The 25528-nt window shown below is 34.6% G+C and overlaps 1 protein-coding gene across 2 annotated transcripts; it reads left to right on the top strand.

Moving 5' to 3' along the window:
• Positions 1-821: 821 nt before the first annotated feature.
• LOC109177359 (protein PIR) lies at positions 822-25012 on the top strand. Of its 2 annotated transcripts, XM_019326707.1 has the most exons (30): positions 825-1155; positions 1267-1339; positions 2247-2311; positions 2535-2612; positions 3860-3979; positions 4069-4139; positions 4648-4740; positions 5267-5336; positions 5423-5487; positions 6122-6317; positions 6610-6761; positions 7044-7137; positions 7296-7511; positions 8178-8389; positions 8610-8757; positions 10436-10604; positions 10908-10984; positions 15221-15391; positions 16806-16882; positions 16971-17073; positions 17575-17694; positions 17821-17964; positions 18271-18420; positions 18539-18682; positions 18977-19064; positions 19945-20075; positions 21663-21870; positions 22918-23090; positions 23612-23818; positions 24468-25012. In XM_019326707.1, exons 1-30 carry the CDS (start codon positions 1102-1104, stop codon positions 24660-24662), a joined length of 3864 nt encoding a protein of 1287 aa, XP_019182252.1. In that variant the 5' UTR covers positions 825-1101; the 3' UTR covers positions 24663-25012. The 2 variants fall into 2 exon arrangements, with proteins under 2 accessions (XP_019182254.1, XP_019182252.1); XM_019326709.1 differs by lacking the exons at positions 21663-21870; positions 22918-23090; positions 23612-23818; positions 24468-25012 and adding an exon at positions 21341-21383 and having other exon boundaries at positions 822-1155; positions 19945-20137.
• Positions 25013-25528: the final 516 nt, after the last annotated feature.

Here is a 25528-nt window from a genome sequence, read left to right as displayed (position 1 = left end):
TAAATGCTATTTAAAAGCCTTCAGAATCTCAATTTTTTTTCTTACTCAAATAAGTTCATTTTGAGAATCAAGTTCTCATTTACCTATATATATATATATATATATATATATATATATATATATATATATATATATATATATATATATATATAGTATTTTCCTTACTGTGAATTATAATAATGATATAAGCTCTGTTTGACATTACTAACTTATAAGTTATTACTAACTTATAAACTAATTTAAAATTAAAAATTTAAAAGTTGGTAACTACTAACTTATTTTGAAACGCTACTAACTATTTATGATAAAATTTTAAAATAAGTTATCAAACAAAACATATAATTTATTTGCAACTTAAAATAAGTTATAAGGCCATCCACACTTGTGGATATTGTGGGGAGAATTCAGAATTAAATCTTCCCTTCATGAGATAATAGCTAGTGTGGACATGAGATAATTGAAAAATAATCTCCCTGCAAATGTAGGGAGATTGTCAGAAAAAAAAAAAAAAAAAAAAAAGAGAAAGAAGAAGAAGCAAGGCTGTGCGCGTTCGCGCACAGCCTTGGGCAAAAGCCGGGCGCGTGCACTGCACGCGCCCGGAGGCGCGTCAGGCGCGCCAGTCGGCGCGCCTGACGCGTCTGACTACTTTCTTTTATTTTTAATTTTTTTTTTTGTTTTGTTTTGTTTTTTTTTTTTTTTTTCTCTCCTCTCCCACACTCTCTTTCCTAATCACTCTTACATTATCTCCCCATTCTTCCCAACCAATGTGGATGCTCTAACCTAAAATAAGTTAAGATAGCAATAAAACCAATTAAAATATTGTTCTGTCCGGAAGATCAAGGGAGTCCAAACACGCCGTTGGTTGAACGGGCTTCAACAGTCCCACATTTCGTCTTCCCGACACACAGCCGACTGAGCCGAGAGCGGAATACTCTCCTTCCTTCGCATTTCAACGCAGCTAGCTGCCTAGCTCCATGAACTTCTTGAATTTCAGCCCACGCTAAAGAAATGCTATAATTTCTTCCCGTGATCCGGAAAATACTACAGAAAATAGTTGGTTTATCTCAGAGATCGAGGAACTGAAGCAAAATTACAATCACAATGGCAGTCCCCATTGAAGAAGCCATTGCTGCTCTCTCCACATTCTCATTAGAGGTGATTGGATGTTATTTGTTATGACAATTTTGATTTAAAATTTTCTCTTTTACTTTATTTCTTCTTCCCCACAGTTTATCACTTTACTTGTTTTGCTTAATTGTTGGCTAGGATGATCAACCAGAGGTTCAAGGACCAGGGTTTTGGGTTTCAGTTGAAGGAGGCGCTACCAGTAGCCCAATTGGTGCGTATCATTAGTGTTTTTGCCATTTTCCTCTTCTGTGATTATTACATATATATTTTTAAAATTAAATACCCAGATTTGAAATACTTGCATTTCAGTATTAATGTGATTTTCTTTCTTCTCTCGGAGCAGTTTTTCTTTTTCTTGGCATTTGTAAATTGCAATTGTAACTATCAAATTTTAAGTCAGTTTTGTTTTGTTTTGTTTTTTTTTTTTTTTTGTTTTTTTTTGTTTTTTTTTTTAAAATTTTAAACATAATTGTAACTTTTGAATATTATTTCTTGGAAAAATGCATTTTTAGTCCCTTTGTTTTAGTGCCTAACTTTTTACCGTTGCAATATACTCCTCAAACTTTTCAAAAAAGTTGAAATTAACCCCTTATGCAACAAAACTGTTAAACTCTATTAAAATTTTACTTAGTAAATATGTATTTTACTACTTTTTAATATTTTTTCTTTAATTATAATCTTCTTTAATCTTGATGTTTTATTTGTAAAATAAAAAACTTGATTTTAACCCGTTCGTATAAGGAAAATAAGGACGATGTACTGCAATTGGAGAGGAAAAATTTAGGAAAGAGGGTTGTCAATTCTCTATTTTGCAGATGAAATATCAAAATTGAAAAAGTTATAAACAATAAAGATAGTAAAATTTTAAAATACCCATGTACGGAGTAAAATTTTAATAGAGTTTAATAGTTTTGTTCCTTCATGGGTTAAAACTGCAACTTTTTTGAAGAGTTAGGTTAGTATATTGCAACGATAAAAAGCTAAAGACTAAAACAACTAGCAAGGAACAATTGAGAGACTAATAAGGCATTTTTCCCTTATTTCTTCATTTGTTTTTCATAGCTAATTGTGAGTGTCAATTTTAACTTCATTTGATATTGCCGCAATATCTTATGTAGAGTATAGTGATGTGTCTGCATATCGGCTGTCTCTGTCTGAAGACACTAAAGCTATTAATCAGCTGGTATGTGTTTCTTTCTTCCTTCGATGTACATTGATATTGTAATTGTATTCATTTAGTGTTTTTTTTTTTTTTTTTTTTTTTTGTTTTGGTTCTAGTTTTGTTCCATGTTTATGTACACACAGACATGGTGTGTGTGTATATATATATGTGTGTGTGTGTCCGTGTGTATATATATATTACAGTTTCAGTTTGTTGCAACTACTAGTGTTTGAATTACATGTAGGATGCACTTATTCAAGAAGGAAAGGAAATCACATCTGTGCTCTATACATATCGGAGTTGTGTAAAAGCTCTTCCTCAGGTTCGTTACAAGGCCTCATTTTGTCAATTTCACATAGGATTTTATGAAAGTAACGTGGATGTACTCATTTTTCATTAAACGGTTCTCAATAAAATGATGACAGCATATGTAAATAAAATTCATATTTGTATTTGTATCAATTTGGCATGATGCTTTTTGGTGGTGTATGTGCTATGATTGAAATGCTTAAAGACTACAATGCAAAAGAATAGCTGGTGAAATTCGGTGATAAATGTTGTGGATGCCCAGAAGGAAATACTAAGGATGTTTATGAAAAGAAGGAATATGCATGCAATTTTACTTCTATTTTCACAGTATGCTCTCTTTACTGATATGGATACAGCAAATGAAGATATTTGGTTCAGTGGCTTACCTACAATTTTGAATTTATTTCAAACTCTTTGACATATTCTGGATGCCACTATTTTTTGATAATTATTTTTATTCTAAACATCAAAGGATGCAACCCAATTACATTACAAAAGAAGACCTGTCTGTGTTAACATATTAATTTGCTTCCTGACTTCATATAAAATCAACTCGTCATTAAGTTCCTAACTCCTTTGACACAGACATGTCTTCTATTGCTCATATAATTATGCTGTCATACTCACTGAAACATTGACAGGCAGAATTTTAGAACACATGAGGGTCAGCGCATGCATTTGTCTAGATTGGTTTTCATAGACTTTCATCAATGTCTACTTGTCTAGTATTTTTGTTCCCATAGCTTTCTGTTTGTGCTGTGTATATTGGTTAGAATGTTTAGTCAGTATCTATAATGCTCATCCATGTCATCTTGCTTCTCTTAATCTTGTTCCAATTTTGAGCAGGATCTTTCTTTTGTTAGTTGTGAAAGATAAATGGATGGTTTATAAAACAGTTCATTGTATATACAAAATGGAAAAGTGGAAGGTAGATTCTGGTGAACAGAATCTGCTAAAATTTTCATGCTATGGAGGAGTCCTTGGCACTTTTTCTTAACAAGTAATAAGATATAGACATTCAAGCAATTGAGTACTGATCTGCCTTTTTATTTTAGCAACTTGGTAATGTCCCCATAAATCTCATGATTAATTTAATTGCTTGGGGCTTGAAAGATGCTGGTGTGAGTTACTGAACTAGCTTACTTCAAATTATAAGCTTGATTTTATTAGTTCCTTTGTTATCTGCTCCCATTTTTTAATTTTAGCACTTTTTTTTTTGGACTTTAACTTTTACAATGAACTTGTTTGGGTCTGTCGCAGCTACCAGATTCTATGAAGCAAAGTCAGGCCGACTTATATCTAGAAACTTATCAAGTTTTGGATTTGGAAATGAGCCGTCTGCGTGAAATTCAGCGATGGCAGGCATCAGCAGCGTCTAAGGTGTGAACTCTTGTTTCTGTTTATCTCAACTAAAAGTTAAACTATTGTGGGAGTTATCTCAGATATTGTGCTTGACCTATTTATTGCAGTTGGCAGCTGATATGCAGCGTTTTTCAAGGCCTGAAAGACGAATAAATGGCCCCACTATAACGCATTTATGGTGCTTATTCCCTTCTAGTCTTTGCTTAGTTTCCCCTATCTAGTAACCACATCTGAGAAGTGAAAACTGTATTTGGATAGCCATATCAAGGTGCTAAAATTGATCTAGATGATTCAATAAGTTGGATTTTGGGCATCTCAAGTATTGGGGAGTGGTTTTCCTGGCTTTGACTGTGGCATTCTCTGATCTCCAATATTATTGGAGATCTTTGTTAAGATGACATTTTAGTTTTATGATTTAGATGCTATTCAGAAGGACTTCTCCTATAGATTTTGATGTCTCTCCTTCTTATCCATAAGTTTGTATATGTATAAAAGAAGATATGGAAAGGATCTTCACAACATGTTATAAAATTTCATAATTACCTATCTTCCATATAATTTTATCAGTAGTTATTAACTAAAATTATATGAGTGTGTTCTGTAGGTTTACTCTATTTGGCAATTGCCCAGTCTTTTTCTATCAGTTCTAAATTGATGATGTGAAAATGATTCTGAATTATTTACAGGTCCATGTTGAAATTACTTGATATTCTTATCCAACTTGATCATCTAAAAAATGCGAAAGCTAGCATACCTAATGACTTTTCTTGGTATAAGAGGTAAGATTATCCATTTATTATTTAATCTTCATTCTTCACTCATAGTGGCATAGTAGTTATTTTAATATGCTTTCCTCTCTGCATTTGTAATATTTTTGGGGGGTGAGGTTTTTTTTGTGGTACAACTTGGCCTTCTAATGAATTATTTAAAAAGCTCTATGTTTCTTATATGCATAAAGTAAATCATTTACAAAGGAAAATTAGAGGTTCCACCTTAAAAGGCCTGGGGTGAAACAGAAAGATCTAGAATAATCTCCAGATCACCAGCTCAATAAAAAACAGTAATTTAGGTCCCAGTCACGTTGAGATGTGAATTCCCTCCAAGTGCATTGGGCACTCTCATGAACAGCATACCACAATTAGGTTGGAGCTCAACCTCATGTAAATGTTTCTTTCTCATTTTAGCCTTAACAGACCATCTATTTTCTCTTGGAATGCATTTAATGCACAGTACCTTCCAAGTGATAATGCCTTGATGCTTTTATTGTTACACCCATTTGCTTCTTGATTATATCCATCTTTTCAGGACATTTACTCAAGTCAGCGTGCAGTGGCAAGATACTGATTCAATGAGGGAAGAGTTGGATGATTTACAAGTTTGTATCCTCTTTTCCTGTTTGTGGTGTACTTGTCTAGGGACTAGATTTTATACACTGACCATTAATATTGGATCTACTTGCAGATCTTTTTGAGCACAAGATGGACAATTCTGTTGAACTTGCATGTTGAGATGTTCCGTGTAAACAAGTATCCTTAATGTAGTTCTTCGTTTAACCTTAGTCAAAGTTTTAATGACAATTGGGACTAAGTGTAAATTCTGTTGCAAAAGGGTGTGCATTTTTGGTTGCGTTACCTGTGATGCTTTCTCAATAAAATTTGACTTGTAATTACCTGAAGAATAATAATAAACTTTTGGTTGTAAACTAATAGTGCTGTTAGTTCCTACATACCAAGTACCCATGAACGAGTGTAATTCTCTAGGATTGTTTCTGAATACAATAATAAAAACCTGGAGTGTTATTATAAAATGATAATATTGGTATGTTATAACATGTTTGATATTGTTTTGCTTGTACATGCATTAACTAATTGAAATGACTGAAGTATTACCTATTTTGTAATTACTGAAGATGACAAAATCAGCTGCATAAAAAAGTTTTGTTATTTTTTATGCATGAACTAAAGTTTATTGTAAACTACTGTTCATCTTTATCTATACTGCCATATTATATTTTAGTAGTGAAGGAGATTATTTACATAATACACCATGCTCATTCCTATGCTTGAAATAAGACATTTTTAGTTATTTAAATATCTTTCTCAAATATTGTCTATTTTCCAATCTATTCATTTCCTCTTTGAGCTCCTTGATTTGCTACAGTGTTGAAGACATTCTTCAAATTCTCATTGTTTTCATCGTTGAGTCATTGGAATTGAATTTTGCCCTTTTGTTTCCGGAAAGGCATGTTCTACTTCGTGTTTTGCCGGTGCTAGTTGTCTTAGCAGCATCATCAGAAAAAGATAGCGAATCATTGTACAAAAGAGTGAAAATCAACAGATTGATAAATATATTTAAGGTATGTACTCGGTTCTATTATCAATTAAAAAAACATAATGGTGCCACTCAGTTCAAGAATACATGCCAACTGCAAGAAATAACGGTGTTACTGAGTTCAAGAATACATGTCAACTGCATGTACGTCTATAGTTGTGCCATGTGTTCTTCTATTGTTTTTATTTTTAATGGAATTTTGATGTTCATATTTGGAAAGTTTTAAGTATGTACCTCATTGACTCTCCACTCTCCCAATAAAGAAATTAAAAGCTGTAAAAAAAAAATGATCCTTGTTAACTTTATCTTGTATGCAGAATGATCCCGTCATCCCTGCTTTCCCAGATTTGCATCTGTCACCAGCAGCAATTTTAAAGGAGTTGTCAACATACTTCCCAAAGTTCTCTGTCCAAACTCGTCTTCTCACTCTTCCTTCAACTCATGAGTTGCCTCCTCGTGAGGCACAAGAATATCCTTTTCATTGCTTTATTTATTTTGGTTCTGCTGTTATAAATGCCATTATCAACTTTGGAATATTCTTTCGTGTCACACACACACACACATTTTATTGGCTTATTAATTGCCAATAAACATACTGCCACTGAAACATGTAGATCACACAAGATGTTTCTTTGCAGTTTCATTTCAGTTTTTTTTGATTGTTTATAATCAGCAAGATACACTTGCCCTCTACTCTTCCATGAAAAGTTTTCTAGTGAATTACCTGAAGCAATCCCTTGACATAGTCCACTTATCAGCGTCAGTATTTGATTGTCAATCATATTGTGGCAATCCGTGCAGAGCATGATGACTTCACTATACGCTTTGCTTCAGCCATGAATCAGGTGCTCTTTTCTATGTTTCTTAGCATGCCTGGGTGTTTGTATATGCGTGTAACATATATCAATAAATTTGAACTTTTAGCATTGTAAAATTAAAAAGGTTAAAATAAATTCTAGCAAAGCATGTGGTATTAAAAGAAGTTTATATTCTCCTTGTGTAGCTTGTCCTGCTGAAATCAATAGAAGGTGCCGATATTGAATGGGTGAAGGAGGTCAAAGGAAACATGTATGACATGGTTGTTGAAGGTTTGCAGTTGTTAAGCAGATGGACTGCACGTATTTGGGAACAATCTGCTTGGAAATTTTCACGCCCATGCAAGGATCCTGTTCCAACAGAGTTGCATGAATCAGCTGGATCATTTTCTGACTATGAAAAGGTTTTATTTTATATTTAATATTATTCCTAGTTAGATTTGGAACTGCAGCGAGGCAGTATTGGCTAAACATGTAGTGTACCCACCTCCCTAAAATCCTACAATATGCTCTTCTTCCACAGCTTCAACTCCCAAACTCCAAGTTTATAGGTTTTTCTTATGAATGTTCACAAAGGGAAGGAAAGGAAAATGTTTTTATTTTTGGAACCAGAGAAGGATAACTTATTGTTCTGTTATGTTTCCATTATACTCCATTCCCCAATCCACACAATCTCTGTACCCACTTTATTTATTTATTTTAATTCTAATTTTTATAAAAGATCTGACTCAAATTGCATTCCTGGGTCTCTGCTTTGTGGGATACAAAGTGCAATTTAATAGTTCTTAGTTTACCAATCTCCACCATTTATCCAGTGAAGATGCTCTCTTGACTTGATAACTTATTGAGTATTGTTTCATTTATTGGGAGTCTCCTTTTTTCAGCCATTTGAAATGGATTCTTCTGTTTTCACTACCAGCCTTTTGGGGAGAGGAGATCTTCTATGACCTAGTTTCTCTAGTTACAACATCACCGTCATTACCGCTGTTGTTTCCTCCAACTTTTTATGAATGCTTTTACTTGATTAGTTGATTTTATGAACAGTATTATAAGTTTCATGAATGCCTTAGGTGGTTCGATATAATTATAGTGCTGAGGAAAGGAAAGCTCTGACTGAACTTGTAAGCTACATCAAAAGTATTGGATCAATGATGCAGAAGGCTGACACATTAGTTGTTGATGCCTTATGGGAGACTATACACGCAGAGGTTCAAGATTTTGTCCAAAATACTTTGGCCACAATGTTGAGAACTACCTTCCGAAAAAAGAAGGATCTTTCCAGGTGCTGAATTTGGGAGATTTTGCATCATTTCTGCATAATAGCAATAATTGGTTATACACTGTTGCCCAGAGATGCTGATTAGAAAGTTGTGCGGTTGTGCCTGGCTTTGAAGATATTGATTAACTTTTTTTTTTTTTTTTTTTTTTTTTTTTTTTTTTTTTTTTTTTTTTTTTTGAACTTTCTGACTGTTGTGTGTTTTTTTCATTATTTATGTTTTCAGGATTCTTTCTGACATGAGGACACTTTCAGCAGATTGGATGGCAAATACTAGCAGGCCTGATTCTGATGTTCACTCATTCCAGCATGCTGGTGAAGAAAGCAGAGGGAACTTCTTCTATCCAAGGCCAGTAGCACCAACTGCTGCACAGGTTTCACTCACTAAATCCCTGTTTTACTGTTATTACATAAACCCCATATTTCTCTTATACATCTATGATTGGATTCTTTGATGTGATAAAACATCTCTTGTAGGCATCTTTTAGGGGTAAATCTGGTGCTTTTGGCATCACTAAACCAACTGATAATTTGGGGGGAGTACCCTTTGCAAAGGGATAGGTGGGCTTTATACAGACGATTTTGCAATATTTTCTTGTCTTTCCTATAGAGATTTTTTTTTTTTTTTTTGGGGGGGGGGGGGGGGGGGGGGTGACGAGAGTAACCAACAGTCACTACCCGAGGGTGTGCACTGGATAAACCCTGTCTTGTGACTCTAGTCAGCAAAAGACCACAATGAGGTAAACCAACTTAGGTTGCCCATAGTTGACTGGTTCAAGTTGGAGCTTGTAAGTATTCGAGCTTGTGAGTGAGTGTGAGGTACTGGGTTGAGGTTGGAATAGTGGGGTGATGTGGGAAGAAGAGTCGAACTACCATTGGTGCTGGCACGTAGAGGTGGCCACATCTTGAGCTTGAGCTGGTCCAGCCTTGGGCTTAGGCCTCCTTAGAGGGGGCCAGGATTGGCCCGTCAATACACATGGGTTGGCCTGAAATTTTTAATTTAATTTATCATTTTTTTTTTGTATATTATAAAATTCCAACATTTAACCTTATAATTAAATAGCTAATATTCTTTCCAACTAAGCCACATGACTTGTGATACAATATGTAAATAATGTAATGGGCTTGGGCCTCGGGCCTTCAAATGGTTAGATCAAGACTAGCCCAATACAGGGTGGTCCCAATCCTTGTTTGAGCCTAGAAATTGCCCGATATAGGCCCAATTTTTTCTGGACCGGTTCAAGGTTGGTTCGATCTTGAATCGGCCTGTGGCCACCTCTACTGTCACGTGTCGGCATGTGAGGGATTTTTCGATGATCAACTACGGTGGAGGATAGTGTGTTTTCTTTGTAAACAGAAGAGACTTGAAGGAGTCTCTTGAACATTTCTTGGTGCTTGGACAGTTCCATCACCGAGTATACCATTATGGGACTCGCACCAATTTTGTGAAGAGAGCTCCCAGTATTGGATACTATAGAAAAAGGTAGGACGATGAACACTGTTCATCTGTAGGAAGTTGAAGGAAATTTCAAGCCCCAAAAAAGAGGCTTTGATACCATGTTAAGAAGCTGTTTAGAAGTACAGAACAATACTTATCTTATTCAGTTCAGAATACTCCAGATTACATATCATATATATAGGCATAATGAAAACAACGGAAAGATGCACAATAAATACTAGACTGCCCATGGAAAACTACTCCTCTCCTCAAGGCAACAACCGCTAGAGTAAATAGGGCTGCAACAAGACAGATATTTTCCAACACACCCCATCTTTAGCTGTTGAACCTATCAGGAATGTGGCCAACTTGAGACTGAGTGAGTCAGTCAGCACCCAACATTAGGCATTCAATTGGGACAGAGAATATTTAGCACAACCTTTGTTCATTTTTTTAATATTTTGCAATAATTAGTATATTTAAAAAATTGCATCCTCATATTTTGCTTAGGTGCACAGTTTTGGTTGTTTTAATTATTGGATCAATTACCTGAGCTCAAGATGGTCTGCATTTTTCATTTTACATTTGTACTTGAATGTTCTACTCTCTTGCAGGTACACTGTCTGCAATTCCTCATATATGAGGTGGTTTCAGGAGGAAATATGCGGAAGCCAGGTGGTCTTTTTGGAAACAGTGGTTCAGAGATTCCTGTCAATGACTTGAAACAGTTAGAGACATTCTTTTACAAGCTTGGCTTTTTCCTGCACGTACTGGACTACACAGGTTCATCAGATACTGTTCCTTTTCTGCTCATTGCTGTTATTCTGTTAATGATGATCTTGGGCATAAAATTTTGAATATAGTTACACCTCTTCATTTGTATCTCTACGTTCTCTAAATTCCTTCAATTGATATATTTTTTATTTTTTATTTTTGAGGTTTTCTTTATGATTATTTTCCTTTTTTCTTGTTAGTTATCTTTGACATAACAATTTATAAATTTGTTGACTCCCCTTGTAATAAATCATGAAAATACACTTTTTATTTTTCCTCTAAAAAAATTCATTATGAAATTAATTTTTGCAGTGACGCTTGGAGCTATTACAGATCTTGGTTTCTTATGGTTCCGGGAATTTTATTTGGAATCGTCCCGTGTTATTCAGGTATATATAGATCTTTGAATATATGCCCACTAAGCTGTTTCGAGAGTCATTAACTGTGGAACAATATGCAGTGTACTTTCTAGGTTTTGTCAATTTTCTGTTTTCCTTTTTTAATTTTTTCAAATTTTCATCAGAAGTTCTCAAAATAGGGTTACAAAACCTAGCACTAAAATACAAAGCTTTGACATATTTCTGCATATTTGATGCTTTGATGCATGAATATGGAAGTGTGTGTTGTGCTGAAGTGCTGAACAGAAAGGCATGCAATTTCCAAAAAATAAAGAGATAACAAGAAGCAAGGGACAAGATTTTTATTATAATAATAAGAATATACTCCCTTCGCTCCAAATTGTAAGCCTTACACGGATAACGAGGCTTGTCTCAAGCTATTTATAATTTTTTTTTTTTTTTTTTGGTAATGTTTAATTTAGTTTTGGTGAAAATTTTATATATTTAGAAACTGTTTCAACTAAATGCAAAAAGTTGAATTTGCAAATTATAAGAAATTGTTAAAGAGTTAGCTTGATCGATAAATAGTGCATAAGGCATATAAAATGGGATAGAGGGACTAATTATTCAATATAACTCCTGTAGGCCTAATAATGAAAAAAGCCAAATCTTGCCACCAGTAAGTGCAGCCAATGTTTTCAACTTTTGTACCAACTTTTCAATTGTTCTGTTAGAATTTTAACCATTTCATTTCTTTGGTCAAAATTGACCCATGCTGACTTTCTATTTATTTTATTTGCCACCATTATTGCGAAGAAAGATACTTGAATTTGGTACAACAGAGTATATATACAAGGAACCTAAACTGTTGTTAGAGAAATGGGGTATTGGTTGAGAGAATCACTCTCAACCCTAGGTTTGAATATTTGAATCCTATGGTTATAGTTTGTTCTTTGCTTGTATAAATAGCTATAGTTTTCCTTGTACAAATCATCAGTGTAAATACACTTCTATACATTACCTACATACAGTGGTACTTGTCTAACAACTGTAAAGACATGACTCTTGTATTCTAACTCTCCACCTCATATTGGAGTATATAGTTCATATGCGCTAAGCTCGTTACAAATATATTTTATCCTAGGATCTCTAAGTGACTTAGAATATCTGTCAATGGATTAGTGGAGTTAACATGGCTTGTAGTAATCAATCCTGACATAATCTTTTCCCTAATGAAGTGACAGAGTGACTCTGACAATCAACTTCAATATGTTTGGTTTGTTACTGGATTCATAGCAATATGCTGAGTTTCGTGGATGTCACATATTAATGTCATCTATGTAAGATCACAATGTTGTAGCTTTTGAAGTAAGTGATTTAGCCATATGAGTTCACATGTAGCTAAAGCTATGGCACGTATTTAGCTTTTGAACTAGATCTGGCTTTGAGGATGGCCTTTATCATCATACTAGTTACAACACGCGTATTGCGCGAATAGTCTAATGCCCATGTGTATTTTTAAATTAGTCTTTTAGAATTTATCAAAGTATCATTCGTTATCCTGGCGTATATCAATGCAAGATTATCAAATTTTTTATAGAAGTAAATATTTCAAGAATGCATAAGTATGACCTCTAGCAGAGATGTTGGATTAACGGGTGCAATAGTAGTTTTAGCATTTTGAATTTAAAATGAGTGGTTGAGGTGCTTGGCTAATACTATTCTAGCTTGTATAAATAGCTATTTGTACAATGTTCTTTTTCATTAGTAAATACACACAGTTCACGTTCTATATAGTATCAGAGCGGACTTAGGGAGAGTGACCCACTGGGCTTTGGTCGGACGGTAAAGTTTCGCCGCCATTGGAGGTTACACGCGCTGCCGCACTCCGATAGTTCCGACACCACGCGCGCGCCGGAGCGTGAGGTGTTTTTCGGCGACTTCTCCGGCGATGGCTGGTACCGGCAGTCTCGTCTTGGTGGTGTGAGTCCATTGAGGTATGGTGTGTGATAAGGTGTGTTGAAGGAATTGGTTGGGTAAGTTGTATTTCGAACCTGTTGAGGTTTCTTTTGTTTGGGTGATTTCTTTTGCTGGGTTAATATGGCAGAAAGACATGCTTTTATGTCACAAGGAGATAATAGTGAGACTACTAATAGTCGAGGTGGTCGGTTTCGAGGACGTGGCGGTTTTAGTAGTGGGCGTGGAGGAGGCCAAGGAGGACAAAGAGTATGCTACAATTGTGGAGAGCCCGGTCATTTGCGCAACTAATGTCCTAAGCCCGTTCCGGCCACAAAGGTTTGCGAACTCTGTCACCAAACCAAAAGGACGTCTATAGTGGTTTTTATCGATTTAATCATAAATGTCTTTTTGTGCATAATTAGGTCTTCGACTTTGATGATTTTACCTAATTGAATCCTCGGCTATTAGAATGAAGGACTAAATCGAGAAAAACCATTATAGTTGAGAACTAAATTGGGTATTAATCACTATAGTCGAGGACTAATTTGGATAAAACCACTATAGTCGAAAACTGAATTGGGTATTACTAGAGGGGAAATTTACAAAGGACTCAATTAGGTAAAACCATCAAAGTCAAGGGACCCATTTAAGTACAAAAAGGCGTTTAGGACTAAATCGAGAAAAAAACCACTATAGTCTAGGAGGATATTAACTCTAAAGATCTGGCTAGGAAAATGGAGGAGATGTGGCTGCGCGTGAGGAGGCGCCCGGTGGTGAGTAAGGTTGCGGCGTTAGTTTCTTCAAACAACAACCAAAGATGCATCTGGACAAGAATGACAATCATGCTGGAATTTTTATTTTTATTTTTTGAATTTTGATAGGAAAAAAATTGGAATTTGGTTGGAGAAAGGAACCTAGTTTGATACCATGTGACGAAAGGTACTTGAATTTGATAGATTCAAATGATTGGTACAACAGAGTATCTTTACAAGGAACCTAAAATGCAAAGACATTACTATTCATATAGGACATAGCTCTTGTATTCTGTTATAAAGTAAAATTGGGTTAGGATCACTCAATTGGGCTATATATAATGCACATGGGCCAAACCACACTAAAAGATTGAATCCAACCAATTAGCTAGTCTAACCCATGGCGGGCAAATTATATTATGCACCGCGGTGCATAATCGATTATGCACCGCGCGTCTTTTTTTTAAATGAAAATTAACAGTGTTTATTTTCGCCGTTTCGCACTGTTTTGCAAAAAGTAACTCTGTTATTCAGTGTCATTTTGTATACACTGCAGTTTCAGTTGAACACAACTACAGTTTCATTTCGATATAACTATAGTTTCATTCGATATTTATAGACTCAAATATGTGAAAATGTTATTTAATTTTATTTTATATACACTATAGTTTTATTAAAACACAACTACATGATCATTTTGATATAATTACAGCTTCATTGTACAATATACACTCAAATATGTGAAATGTTATTCAGTTTCAGTAAATACACTGCAGTTTCATTTCACTATAACTACAGTATCATTTTGATATAACTGCAGTGTCGGTTTGGATATACTGTAGTGTCAGTTGGTGTTTAATATACCAAACAAACGGACTCCGTTAACTCTAACGGCGGGCCTTTTCTTTACTTAAAGAAACGGCGCCGTATATGGGCCGCGGTGCATAATCGATTATGCACCGCGGTCTATAATATAACAACTGCCCATGGCGTTATAAACCCATATATCATCTCTTATTTTATAAATGTGGGACACTTAATACTGACAATTATATGTTTAAATCCTAATTCTAATATAAAATTAACTAATCAAATCCTTAAATTTTGATGTTTGCATGTATGATGCATAAAATTATTGATATCCAAGGTACATGTATAATTAGTACCTAACTACTATGTGTCTATGTTTATGAATAAGTAAGCTTTCAGATTTTGTGAAAATTTGTGAAAGTTTTTTTATTGGTAGTACCATACTACCTACTCTTTGATTTCTTGTAACTCAATTTACAATATCCATGATGACTAATGTAGTGGGGGTGTCATTTTGGAGTTCTCTAGAAATTGATTGATTATTGAAAGATTTTTAGAAGATAAATAGTAAAAAACAACATATATTAGGAAGTTGGCTTGGTTCAGTTATGCCACAAATTGTGTATTGGGTACAATTGCTACAAAAAAAAAGGTACTATAATTTATGAACTTTCAGATCCACAGTTTTCAATATCAATTTCCATGCTTTTCTCTCATGAACCATTTCCCATGTTTTCATGCGAATATATTTGTATTTCATTTGCAGTTTCCTATTGAATGCTCCCTTCCATGGATGCTGGTGGATTATGTCATCGAGTCACAAAATGCAGGTCTTCTTGAGAGTATTTTGATGCCATTTGACATCTATAATGATGCTGCTCAGCAAGCATTAGTGGTCCTCAAGCAACGCTTCCTCTATGATGAAATTGAAGCTGAGGTAATAAAACATTGGAGCATTTTGACATAGGGTGTAGGGATTTATGATTGTGTAGCACCAGAAACAAACACAGGAATACATTAAATGCTCTGCAAGGGCTAAGTTCTGCACTTTGTGTGGATTCTTAGATGTCTTATTTTAGGAAACACTACCTTATTGTATTATTTGTGTCGGACCTCCATTCATCACTTCTTTTACTTCTACTTCTATTTTATGCTAGTGTCTGCCCCATTTCTTGCTCTAGTTGACTATAGGGGCAAGTTCAGACTGCAAAGTTCCACCCTTTTATCTTCAATTTGTTTGTATAACTAGATCAGGTTACATGAGAAATTCTCTCCACTCCCCATATAAGATAAATGGAAAATGAGAAAGAAGAAAACACAACTCAAATCACTTGAGATAGAAGAAGGGTAAACGGAGCTTCTCGAGGGAAGTGTTCGTAGGTTGAAATCTGTCTGAGAACTACTCCTATGTGGATGCTTCTCTACTGCTATCTTGTATTTATATGTACACTGTTAGGCAGTTTTAATTGGTCCTTATCAAAGATCATTGTTATCTATGAATGTCTGCCAGCCTAATATTCAAGGCTAATGTCTCCTTTCTGGTGCTGGTAAGACTTGTTTTGAGTTCTATGCTTTTTGGAGCATACTGTTTCTAGTCTACGTCATATTTCAAGTTTCAACCATTCTTTAAAAAAAGTTCTATTGATCTTTTCTATGTAAAATTATCTCTCCCAGAATGATATTTCTATATAGTTATTGGATGGGGAAGCTTTCTCCCCAATGAAAGAGTTCTAAGTTCTAACAGCAATTCCATTTTTGTTCTCTTTTCGGTGGACAACTGTTTCTATGTATTTATCTTGAAGGATCATATTTCTTTATAGTTGTTGGAGGGGTGGCTTCTCCTCAAATAACATGTGTGGTTCAAGAATGGATTTTGGGGGAATAGAAATGCTATTCCAAGAGAATGGGATAGACAAGAAATAGAATAGAGTTCTATTCCATTGTTTGGTTTATTGAAGGAATAGGCTTCGGGATTTGTATTCTAGTGTTTGGTGAGTTTAAGGAATAGAAATGAAATTAGCATTCAAAAGACAAAAATTCCCTTTATAAGGAAGTTAATGATGATGATGATAATAATAATAATAATAATAATAATACTATTATTATTATTATTATAGCATAAATTTATAATACATAACAAAAATAAGCTATTAATTAAGGACAACTTAGATAATAATGAAAATGTGTATTTATTTATGAATTTTTATCTATATATACTAGGGGGTCTCTTGGGAATGGCTAATCTCCCGAAAAATGGAATAAGTCTATTTGTAGGATGTTATAACCTATTCCATGAACCAAACATGCTATAAAGGTGTTCTAACAATAACTCTATTTGTGTTCTCTTTTAGGTGGACAATTGTTTTGATATATTTGTCTCGAAGTTGTGCGACACTATTTTCACATATTATAAAAGTTGGGCTGCCAGGTATGCAGTTTCAGGTTCTTTTAGTATAACTTACTATGATTTTATCAATGAAGTTTCTTAATTATATTTGTCACTTCCATTGGTGCAGTGAGCTACTTGATCCAACATTCCTTTTTGCCATAGATGCTGGAGAAAAATTTTCTTTCCAGCCAATGAAGTTCAATTCTCTATTAAAGATCACTAGAGTGAAGGTGAGGATACATATTTATGCTCTTTATTGCATATTCTGAAAGTTGCCTCACTTTTGATATCCATCCATAGTGTGCATATGTACAATTTAAAGTCTAGTAACTTTCAAGTTGCCAAAATTTTCAAGTTTATGTGTTGGCAATTTATTCTCATTTCTCAGTCTAGTCTTTGATGTTCATTGTAAGAAAATATGTTGTGATAACATCTACCTAGTGAGACCTGCTTTACGACTAAATTTTTTCTTCTTAAAAATATCCACTCTTAGTATTAGCAGGTGCAAAATGTAGGTGTGAGTGTGTGACCTTGTAGCTCCCTAGGTAGCTCTTTAGGTTTCTTCTCTGTGTGTGTGTGTGCATGTGTGTATGTGTATAGAGAGAGAGTGAGGGAGAGACAGTGCCTTGCTTTCTTATGGAGTAGTAAAATATTGTTTCTACTTCACCTTCTTTTTCTACATTTGTGGTGTGTTGTTTACTCAGCCAATATGATTTCCTTCTGATGCATAGCTTTTGGGAAGGACCATCAACTTGAGGAGTTTGATTGCTGAGAGGATGAACAAAGTGTTTCGAGACAACATTGAGTTTTTGTTCGATCGTTTTGAATCTCAAGATATATGTGCCATTGTGGTAATTAAAAATACTTTGATTTTATTTTTTCCCATGCAGGATTTGTTGGCTTCTGTCAATAAGGACTTCTGTTAATAAGGAGCAAAATTTGTTTGTTTCTTATTCTTTGTGCCATTTTACTTTCAGGAATTGGAAAAGCTTCTTGACATCTTGCAATATGCTCATGAATTGTTGTCCAAAGACCTTGCACTAGATTCTTTCAATCTTATGATAAATGAAATGCAGGAGAATATATCTCTCGTTTCATATTCTAGCCGGCTTGCTTCTCAGGTTTGTCAGTAACCTCAATTACTCAATATCCTTTGGATTACACCCTGAAACATGATTGACACAGAACATTCTTTTTTCCTACTCATTAAATAGTTGTCTGTTGACCATCACATTTGTTTAAGCTTCTTATCTTTTCTAAAGGGCAGTGTGTTACTATTCAGCATTTCTTTATCCTCTTTTAATGTAGGTATTTTGTTATTAATATGTTTTGTGCAATTGTTTGACATGGAACGCCACTAATTAAGATTACACTATAGCGATAATGTTACAAAAATTTCTTATCGTGATTCTTATTGTGTTTGCTAGATTTGGACAGAGATGCAAAATGACTTTTTGCCAAACTTTATACTCTGCAATACGACTCAGCGTTTTGTTAGATCATCAAGAGTTCCTTCTGTTCCCATGCAGAAACCTTCTGTTCCATATGCAAAGCCAAACTTCTATTGTGGTAACCCAGTAAGAAGTTACCAAACTTTTTATGAATGGCTTGCTTTGAGTGCGAACTCATGTATTTTCCATGCTCTCATTGTTCTCATCATTAAGTTTGCCAATCTTGTCTCAATTCTTGCCCTAGGATCTAAACTCTGCTTACCAGAGCTTTGCACGATTGTATTGTGGATTTTTTGGAATCCCTCATATGTATTCCATTGTGAAGCTTTTGGGGTCTAGATCATTGCCCTGGCTTATCAGAGCCCTCTTGGATCATGTGTCAAATAAGGTAAGAAATGGAGCTTAAATGCATTCTTGTTCATTTTGTGTCTTGGAAATTGTACTCTGGCTATAATTTATGGCAAAGCTAGTACCTCTAATGATATTAAAGTATCTACTTTAATGAAATGAAAAACATCACATTTTGTTCAGCTCTTTTATTTGCTTATTATGGACTCCATGTTGTGCTCATCCTAGTAGTTTGTGGATCAAGTCATAGTCTTTAACTGCATCATGTAGCTAAGTTATGAGTTATTGGAAATAACTACTAATTAGATACTAATATTTTACACATTTCATTTAGATAACTACAATTGAGCCAATGATTATTGGCTTACAAGAAGCTTTGCCGAAGTCTATTGGATTGCTTTCTTTCGATGGAGGTGTGGCAGGTATATAGCAGGCAACTATTGACACTGGCTGTTTAGTATTCTATACTGCAATTACTGTATAATTTTGTCACATCCACTGCCTTTTTGTATAGTTAACTGTGAAAATCATTATTTGTGGCATAAAGGGGACAGTTAACTCTATTTAGTGGAAATGGGAAGCTGCGTGGGTTTAGTCTGATATTGAAGCTTTGCCACTTCCCTGTATTCATGCAGGACAGCAGGAGCAATGATTTTGGCATCTCATTAACATGTAGCCCTCCATTATCTGAAAACTTCATCTGTAATTATCAAATGTAACTTCACTGTTTGTCAGTGTTCTAAATGCTAGCTAAGGCTGGATATTTTCTATCTGATTGTTTTTCTTAAACCAAAGCCCAAATATATAATAGTATAGGAACCAAGAAAATCTTATAGAAACGTTAAGCAATATATACTTTAACTATATTTGAATGAAGTGGTCATATAACCAAGCTGTGGAAAGCAGTAACAATTCATTTTTCTTCATTTAAATAAGAATAATAACTTGACATTCTTAATTAAAGGGTTATGCTCACAAGCAGTAACTTTGTGGCATTTAGATTTCATCTTTCCATCTTATTAGGTTTTGTTTGGTATGTATGAGTTAATTGCTGGACAGAGCTGCAGCTTTGGAAAAGTTTGATTTCACCACATCAAACTTTGATTGATGATGTTCATCCTAAGGCATTATTTGATTCCTTTCTTTTTGAGGAATGGATGATTAAAATATTTTGCCTAAGCTTTTAGTTACTCGAAATTAAAAGCTCGTTACTATAATTTATTGGTCTTCTACACTTGTTTGCAGTCTAGTGGTATCTATGTTGTTATTTACCGTGTTAAGTACTTTCTTGTATGATTTTAGGTTGTATGAGGATCGTTAAGGATCTACTCAACTGCTGGCAGTCAAAATCTGAACTCAAAGCTGAGATTCTTTGTGGAATCAAAGAGATTGGGAGTGTCCTGTACTGGATGGGACTTCTCGATATTGTGTTGGTTAGTTTACCAATTTCTTTGCTTTCTCTAAAGTATGGAGTAATCCTTAGGATGGGTAGAAGGTGTTGAAAACTAAAGAGTTAGGTTTATCTATAGGGTTGTGTCTGTTTATGAATAGGTGTCAGTTATGGGTAGTTATGGGTAGTTACTTACAGTTATGTATTTGTGTATATATATGTACTTTGTTTCTGTATTAGAAACAGAGAGAATATACCAATATAATTTCAGTTTTATATTCATTTCCTAGTCCTGATTATTCATTATTGCTTCCGCCTAACTGGCGGGTGGTGTTATTCTCCACCCGCCAGGCCATTCCATCTTCCAAATTCAACATGGTATCAGAGCCTACTTTCCTAGGGTATTTCAAACATCAAAATTGTATTTTTCCTTGTGATGTATTCTCCAGTGAAAATTTCAGATTGTTGTTTTGCCCTTGGACCTTTTGGTGAAAGTTTGAAGGCTTTTTGGGTTTGTTGCCAAACCTCTTTCCGGGGTGTTTTTGGTATAACCGTATTTGTTTCTTTATATTCGGTATACCATACTTAGTCCCTAGGGTTTTCATGTTTGGCACTTTGTTTATTTCCAGAAGCTTCTTTTGTTATTCACTTATCCTATAAGAGGTATAACCAACAATCATGTGGTTTTCTCGATATTCATACAACAATCTATGGGCCCTACTACATCCCTTTTGCTGCTCATGATTTGGTTGCTCTGCCGTTCTTGATGGAGATTGTTGATTGGCAAATCCTAGAATGCTTATGTTGCTGTGAGGGTGTTCGTGTTAATCTTCGCCCTTGGTGACTTCATTCCCAAGGTTGTTTGTGACAAGCTTCGCCCTAGTGCCTTCATTCCCAAAGGTTGTTTATAGCATTGTTCCTCCGAAGCCATCCAACACTGTTATTCTCTAGCTGCTTTTAATCTTCATTTGTAATGTAGAGTGTATGTTTTAATCCAAACTTGGAACTTCTAGATGTTCCAGCTTGAGGGGGAGTGTTGAAAACTAAAGAGTTAGGTTTATCTATAGGGTTGTGTCTGTTTATGAATAGGTGTCAGTTATGGGTAGTTATGGGTAGTTACTTACAGTTATGTATTTGTGTATATATATGTACTTTGTTTCTGTATTAGAAACAGAGAGAATATACCAATATAATTTCAGTTTTATATTCATTTCCTAGTCCTGATTATTCATTATTGCTTCCGCCTAACTGGCGGGTGGTGTTATTCTCCACCCGCCAGGCCATTCCATCTTCCAAATTCAACAGAAGGAAGCAGCTCCTTCAAATAATAGTCTAGTGATACTTAAGCCGCTGCTTCCCCAATTTTCTTCTAATCATAGTCTTTCGAACTTTATTAGCTAAGTTATATGCTAAGGATTCTTCATCTGACATCCATCTCTGTCTTCATTTAAAACACCAACCATCAGTTTAGCATTAGAGAATGTTCTAATCTTGAGCTGCTCTAATGTTTTTCAAATGTTTTCTTCTACATTTCAAACTGAATTTATGTTCTTAATTTCTTTCTCTATAAAGTATCTTAGATTCATGAAAGCTAAATATTTTGTTAAAACTTGTATCTTGTGCTTGGCAGAGAGAAGTAGATACCTCTCATTTCATGCAAACAGCCCCTTGGTTAGGCTTAATCCCGGGCACAGATGGGCAGATACTGCAATCTCAAGAAGGGGGAGATAGCCCTATGGTTATGCTTTTTAAATCAGCAACAGCTGCAACTGTGTCCACCCCTAGCTGCTTAAGCCCTTCCGCATTCAACACGATATCGAAACAGGCAGAAGCTGCTGGTATATATTTACCTACTGTTAAATCTACCAACCACTCGTTATTGTTCTTTATAATGATTCCAGCACTGGTATAATGAAAACGTTTCATGGTTAAGCATCACTGTTTTGGTACATTATGAGACTAAGCTAGGAGGAAACCTATATTAGATAATATTATAATAATAAATAATAAAATCAAAGCACTATATTTTAACCGATCGACTAGCGATTATATTTCAGTTGATACTGCAGAGTTGGTTTATCCTCTTTTTCTATTAGCTTACTATCAATTCCATATTTCCATATACACTTCTTATTGGCCCGTCTATATTTTATTCAGGGAAACAAGTTTGCTTTCACTTGAATCCTCTATATCATATGTAGTTATCTAAGTAAATACACTCGGACACATACATATATGTGAATATATGCTTCTTTTTCATTCAAGGAAGAGGTTGCGCAATCATCATATTTTAGCAATATAAAACATTTCATCTAAAAGAGTGAAAACTGAAAAATGGAAGTTCCCATGAATATTAGAGATGCATATTAACTTGCAAGACATTTCTTATGGAAAAAGCCAAGAACACTGTACAATAATATAATTCCAACATATTCTTTTCATGCATGTGATATATATGGAATGAAACTTTGACACCATACTCCAATATGAAACACTCTGAGGACTGAGGGATGAATGGTGGCAGTTTGTCATGCAGAAGTATATTTACTATTCTTTAAGATGTTGATTTCATCTGTCAAACCTGTGAGGCCCTTTTTTCTTTTCCATTTAGATAAAAATAAGCTTGCTTCCTATGGCAATAAATTGGGTATTTCTGATTTATTAGTTGGAAAAAAAAAAAAAAAAAAAAAAAAAAGAGAAGAAATAACACTATCCCCCCAAAGATAAGTTCCTAGACTATTTAAAGTTTTCCTGGTCATCTTTCTTAATGGCTAATTTTGTGTTCTTGTAGCTTCAAAAAATTGTTTGTTCATATTTCTGATCTGCTTACGAGTTGCTAGTACGAGTTCATAACCCATATATTTAATCTATATATGTTACTGCAGATCTCTTGTATAAGGCAAATATTAACACTGGAAGTGTTCTGGAATATGCCCTTGCTTTCACCAGTGCAGCTTTAGATAAATACTGTACTAAATGGAGTGCAGCCCCAAAGACAGGATTCATTGATATCACAACTTCGAAGGACTTCTACCGAATATTTAGTGGCCTGCAAATTGTAAGAGATACTTTCTCTATTTTAATCATTACTCTTCATAAAATATTCATTTTAAATCTGAAAAGTTTTTGAAATCTTTCTTTGCCCAAGTCCTTATTTGCTGCTTCATTATTGTGTTGGTTGTTTAATGAGTACAATTTCAGGTTCTATTTGGTTTAAGCTTTGTGCCTCCTTTTGTCGACAAATTTTATACTTTTAAAAATACTAGTAACACTGAAGATAAACTCTAAGATAATGCAATAAAGAGCTTCTTTTGGATGATTTGGAGACTATATTGCATTGCTATTTCAGACCCGATAAATATTACGCGTGACATAAGTAAATCAATGTTTGTGCAGTCATAGTCATTTGACAATTGGTCCTGCTGATAGTCACAAAGCATTTCACCTCATTACATATCTGGAACTTTGAAAATAAGTTTGTCTAAAAACTGATTGATGGTGTTAAATTAGCTATATGCCATCTTTTTTTTAGTAGCTGTTGTGGTGATGGGCATATCTGATGGGAGTTCCTAAATTCAGGAATACTTGGAGGAATCTGTGTTATTGCAATCAAGCAGCCATGAAATGTTGGGCGATTCGGTTGCCTGGGGTGGATGCACAATAATCTACTTGCTTGGTCAGCAACTCCACTTTGAACTTTTTGATTTTTCACATCAAGTCCTCAATGTTGCAGAGGTAGAAGCAGTTGCAATCATATCACCGCAAAAAAGTCCTCCATTTGTTCAGGTATAAGTTTTCCTTCTGGTGGTTTGTCCTGTTATGGATATGGTACTGCAATTGATACCAATATAATCTCCTTTTGGAAAACGTGTCAAATAGGTCACTGAACTTAAAAAGTGTTCAATTAAACCATATTAAACAAGTAAAATATGTGCAATTGAGACAGTTTTCTCGATAGAATCCAATCATATTACTTACATGAGATGTACTAAGAATCGCCATTTCCTTTGTCATACCAGTTGGGTTGAAAGATTGAAATGTTTTCAACTTAAATTGCATTAAAAGAGATCATAAAAATGTCCTAATTGCATATATTTTGTTTGTTTGATGGTTCGATTGTATACTTTTTATTTAAGTTCAGTAACCCAATTGCACAAAAGCAATAAGTTCAGTGACCTATTTGACACTTGTTCATTTTCTTTTCTTTTCTTTTTTGTAACTGTATGATTAACTGATTAAGTTAAGAGAGAACGTATGGGTTTATAAGACCATAGGTTAGACTAGCTAATTGATTGAATTTAGTATGGTTTGGCCCATATGTCATTATAACATGGTATCGGAGCATGTTCAGAGATTATAACATCACAAAAACTTGTAGTTGTACGGTTGTACCAATATGTTTTCTGACAAATCTGTATATATTTTACTATACAAGGGATTGGATAGCTTATTAGAGGCTATGAAGAAAGCAAGGAGATTAAACAATCATGTATTTTCAATGTTGAAAGCTCGTTGCCCACTTGAAGACAAGCAAGCCTGTGCTATCAAACAGAGTGGTGCACCACTTCATCGTATCAAATTCGAGAACACGGTATCTGCTTTCGAAACACTACCTCAAAAAGGTGCTTGAGATGAATGCATGGTTGGTTGCTCTAAATTACATATTCCTGTGTATATGTTCTTCTGTTTTTCTGCACTTCTCCATAGATGACACAGCCTGAGCCCTGAGGATTGGTACACTTTGATTTTGGGTCAGCTCATTAATGGCTTTAAAAACTTCTGTTGCAACTTCACCTGTTTTGTTATACAAGTAGATACTGCTGTGAGTAAAAATATCACATATTAGTGTTCTGCTTACTTTGATGCCATTGTCTCCAGTGATGATAGAATGTTTACTAATTTGATACTCTCACCAAAAGGTTGATGTGGGATATATGCATCTCAAATTTTATGAAGGATGGCATTGCATCTAACTATTTATATTCTTGATTCAAGATCAATCTTTATGTGCACTATTTCAAGTGTTGAAGGGATAAATAGCTAGAAAATATTTAGAAAAATCATCCAAAAAGGTTGCAAAATATTTGAAACAACTCTTTGCTGTAACATGACATGGACCCCATAGAATGAATTAGCTCAAACAAAGAATCTACTCTATTATTGACCTGAGGGTAAGAAACTTAGCAGTGTTTCAAACTCACATAACTCATAATGTTGTGCTTTCAATATATTAAAAATGAACATTTATTCATGGTTCACAATATAATTTATCAGAAATTGATTGTTAAGTATTGAAATTATTTCAATTGGCCAAAAAAAATGAGCATATTAGGGTTATGTTCAATTGTTATATTATGGATTATATTGCATTGTGAACTCTAATCCAAAAATTATGTGTCTGCAGTTAACACATTCAGTACCTGTAATTAATTGTTTCTGCTGTAAACAAATTAAAGACACATAACATGATAATTACAGACGCATAACATGATAATT

This window comes from Ipomoea nil, unplaced genomic scaffold (genome assembly GCF_001879475.1).
Source record: "Ipomoea nil cultivar Tokyo-kokei standard unplaced genomic scaffold, Asagao_1.1 scaffold0804, whole genome shotgun sequence".
In the NCBI taxonomy this organism is placed as follows: domain Eukaryota; kingdom Viridiplantae; phylum Streptophyta; class Magnoliopsida; order Solanales; family Convolvulaceae; genus Ipomoea; species Ipomoea nil.
This window is presented reverse-complemented; position numbering and strand designations above follow the sequence as displayed.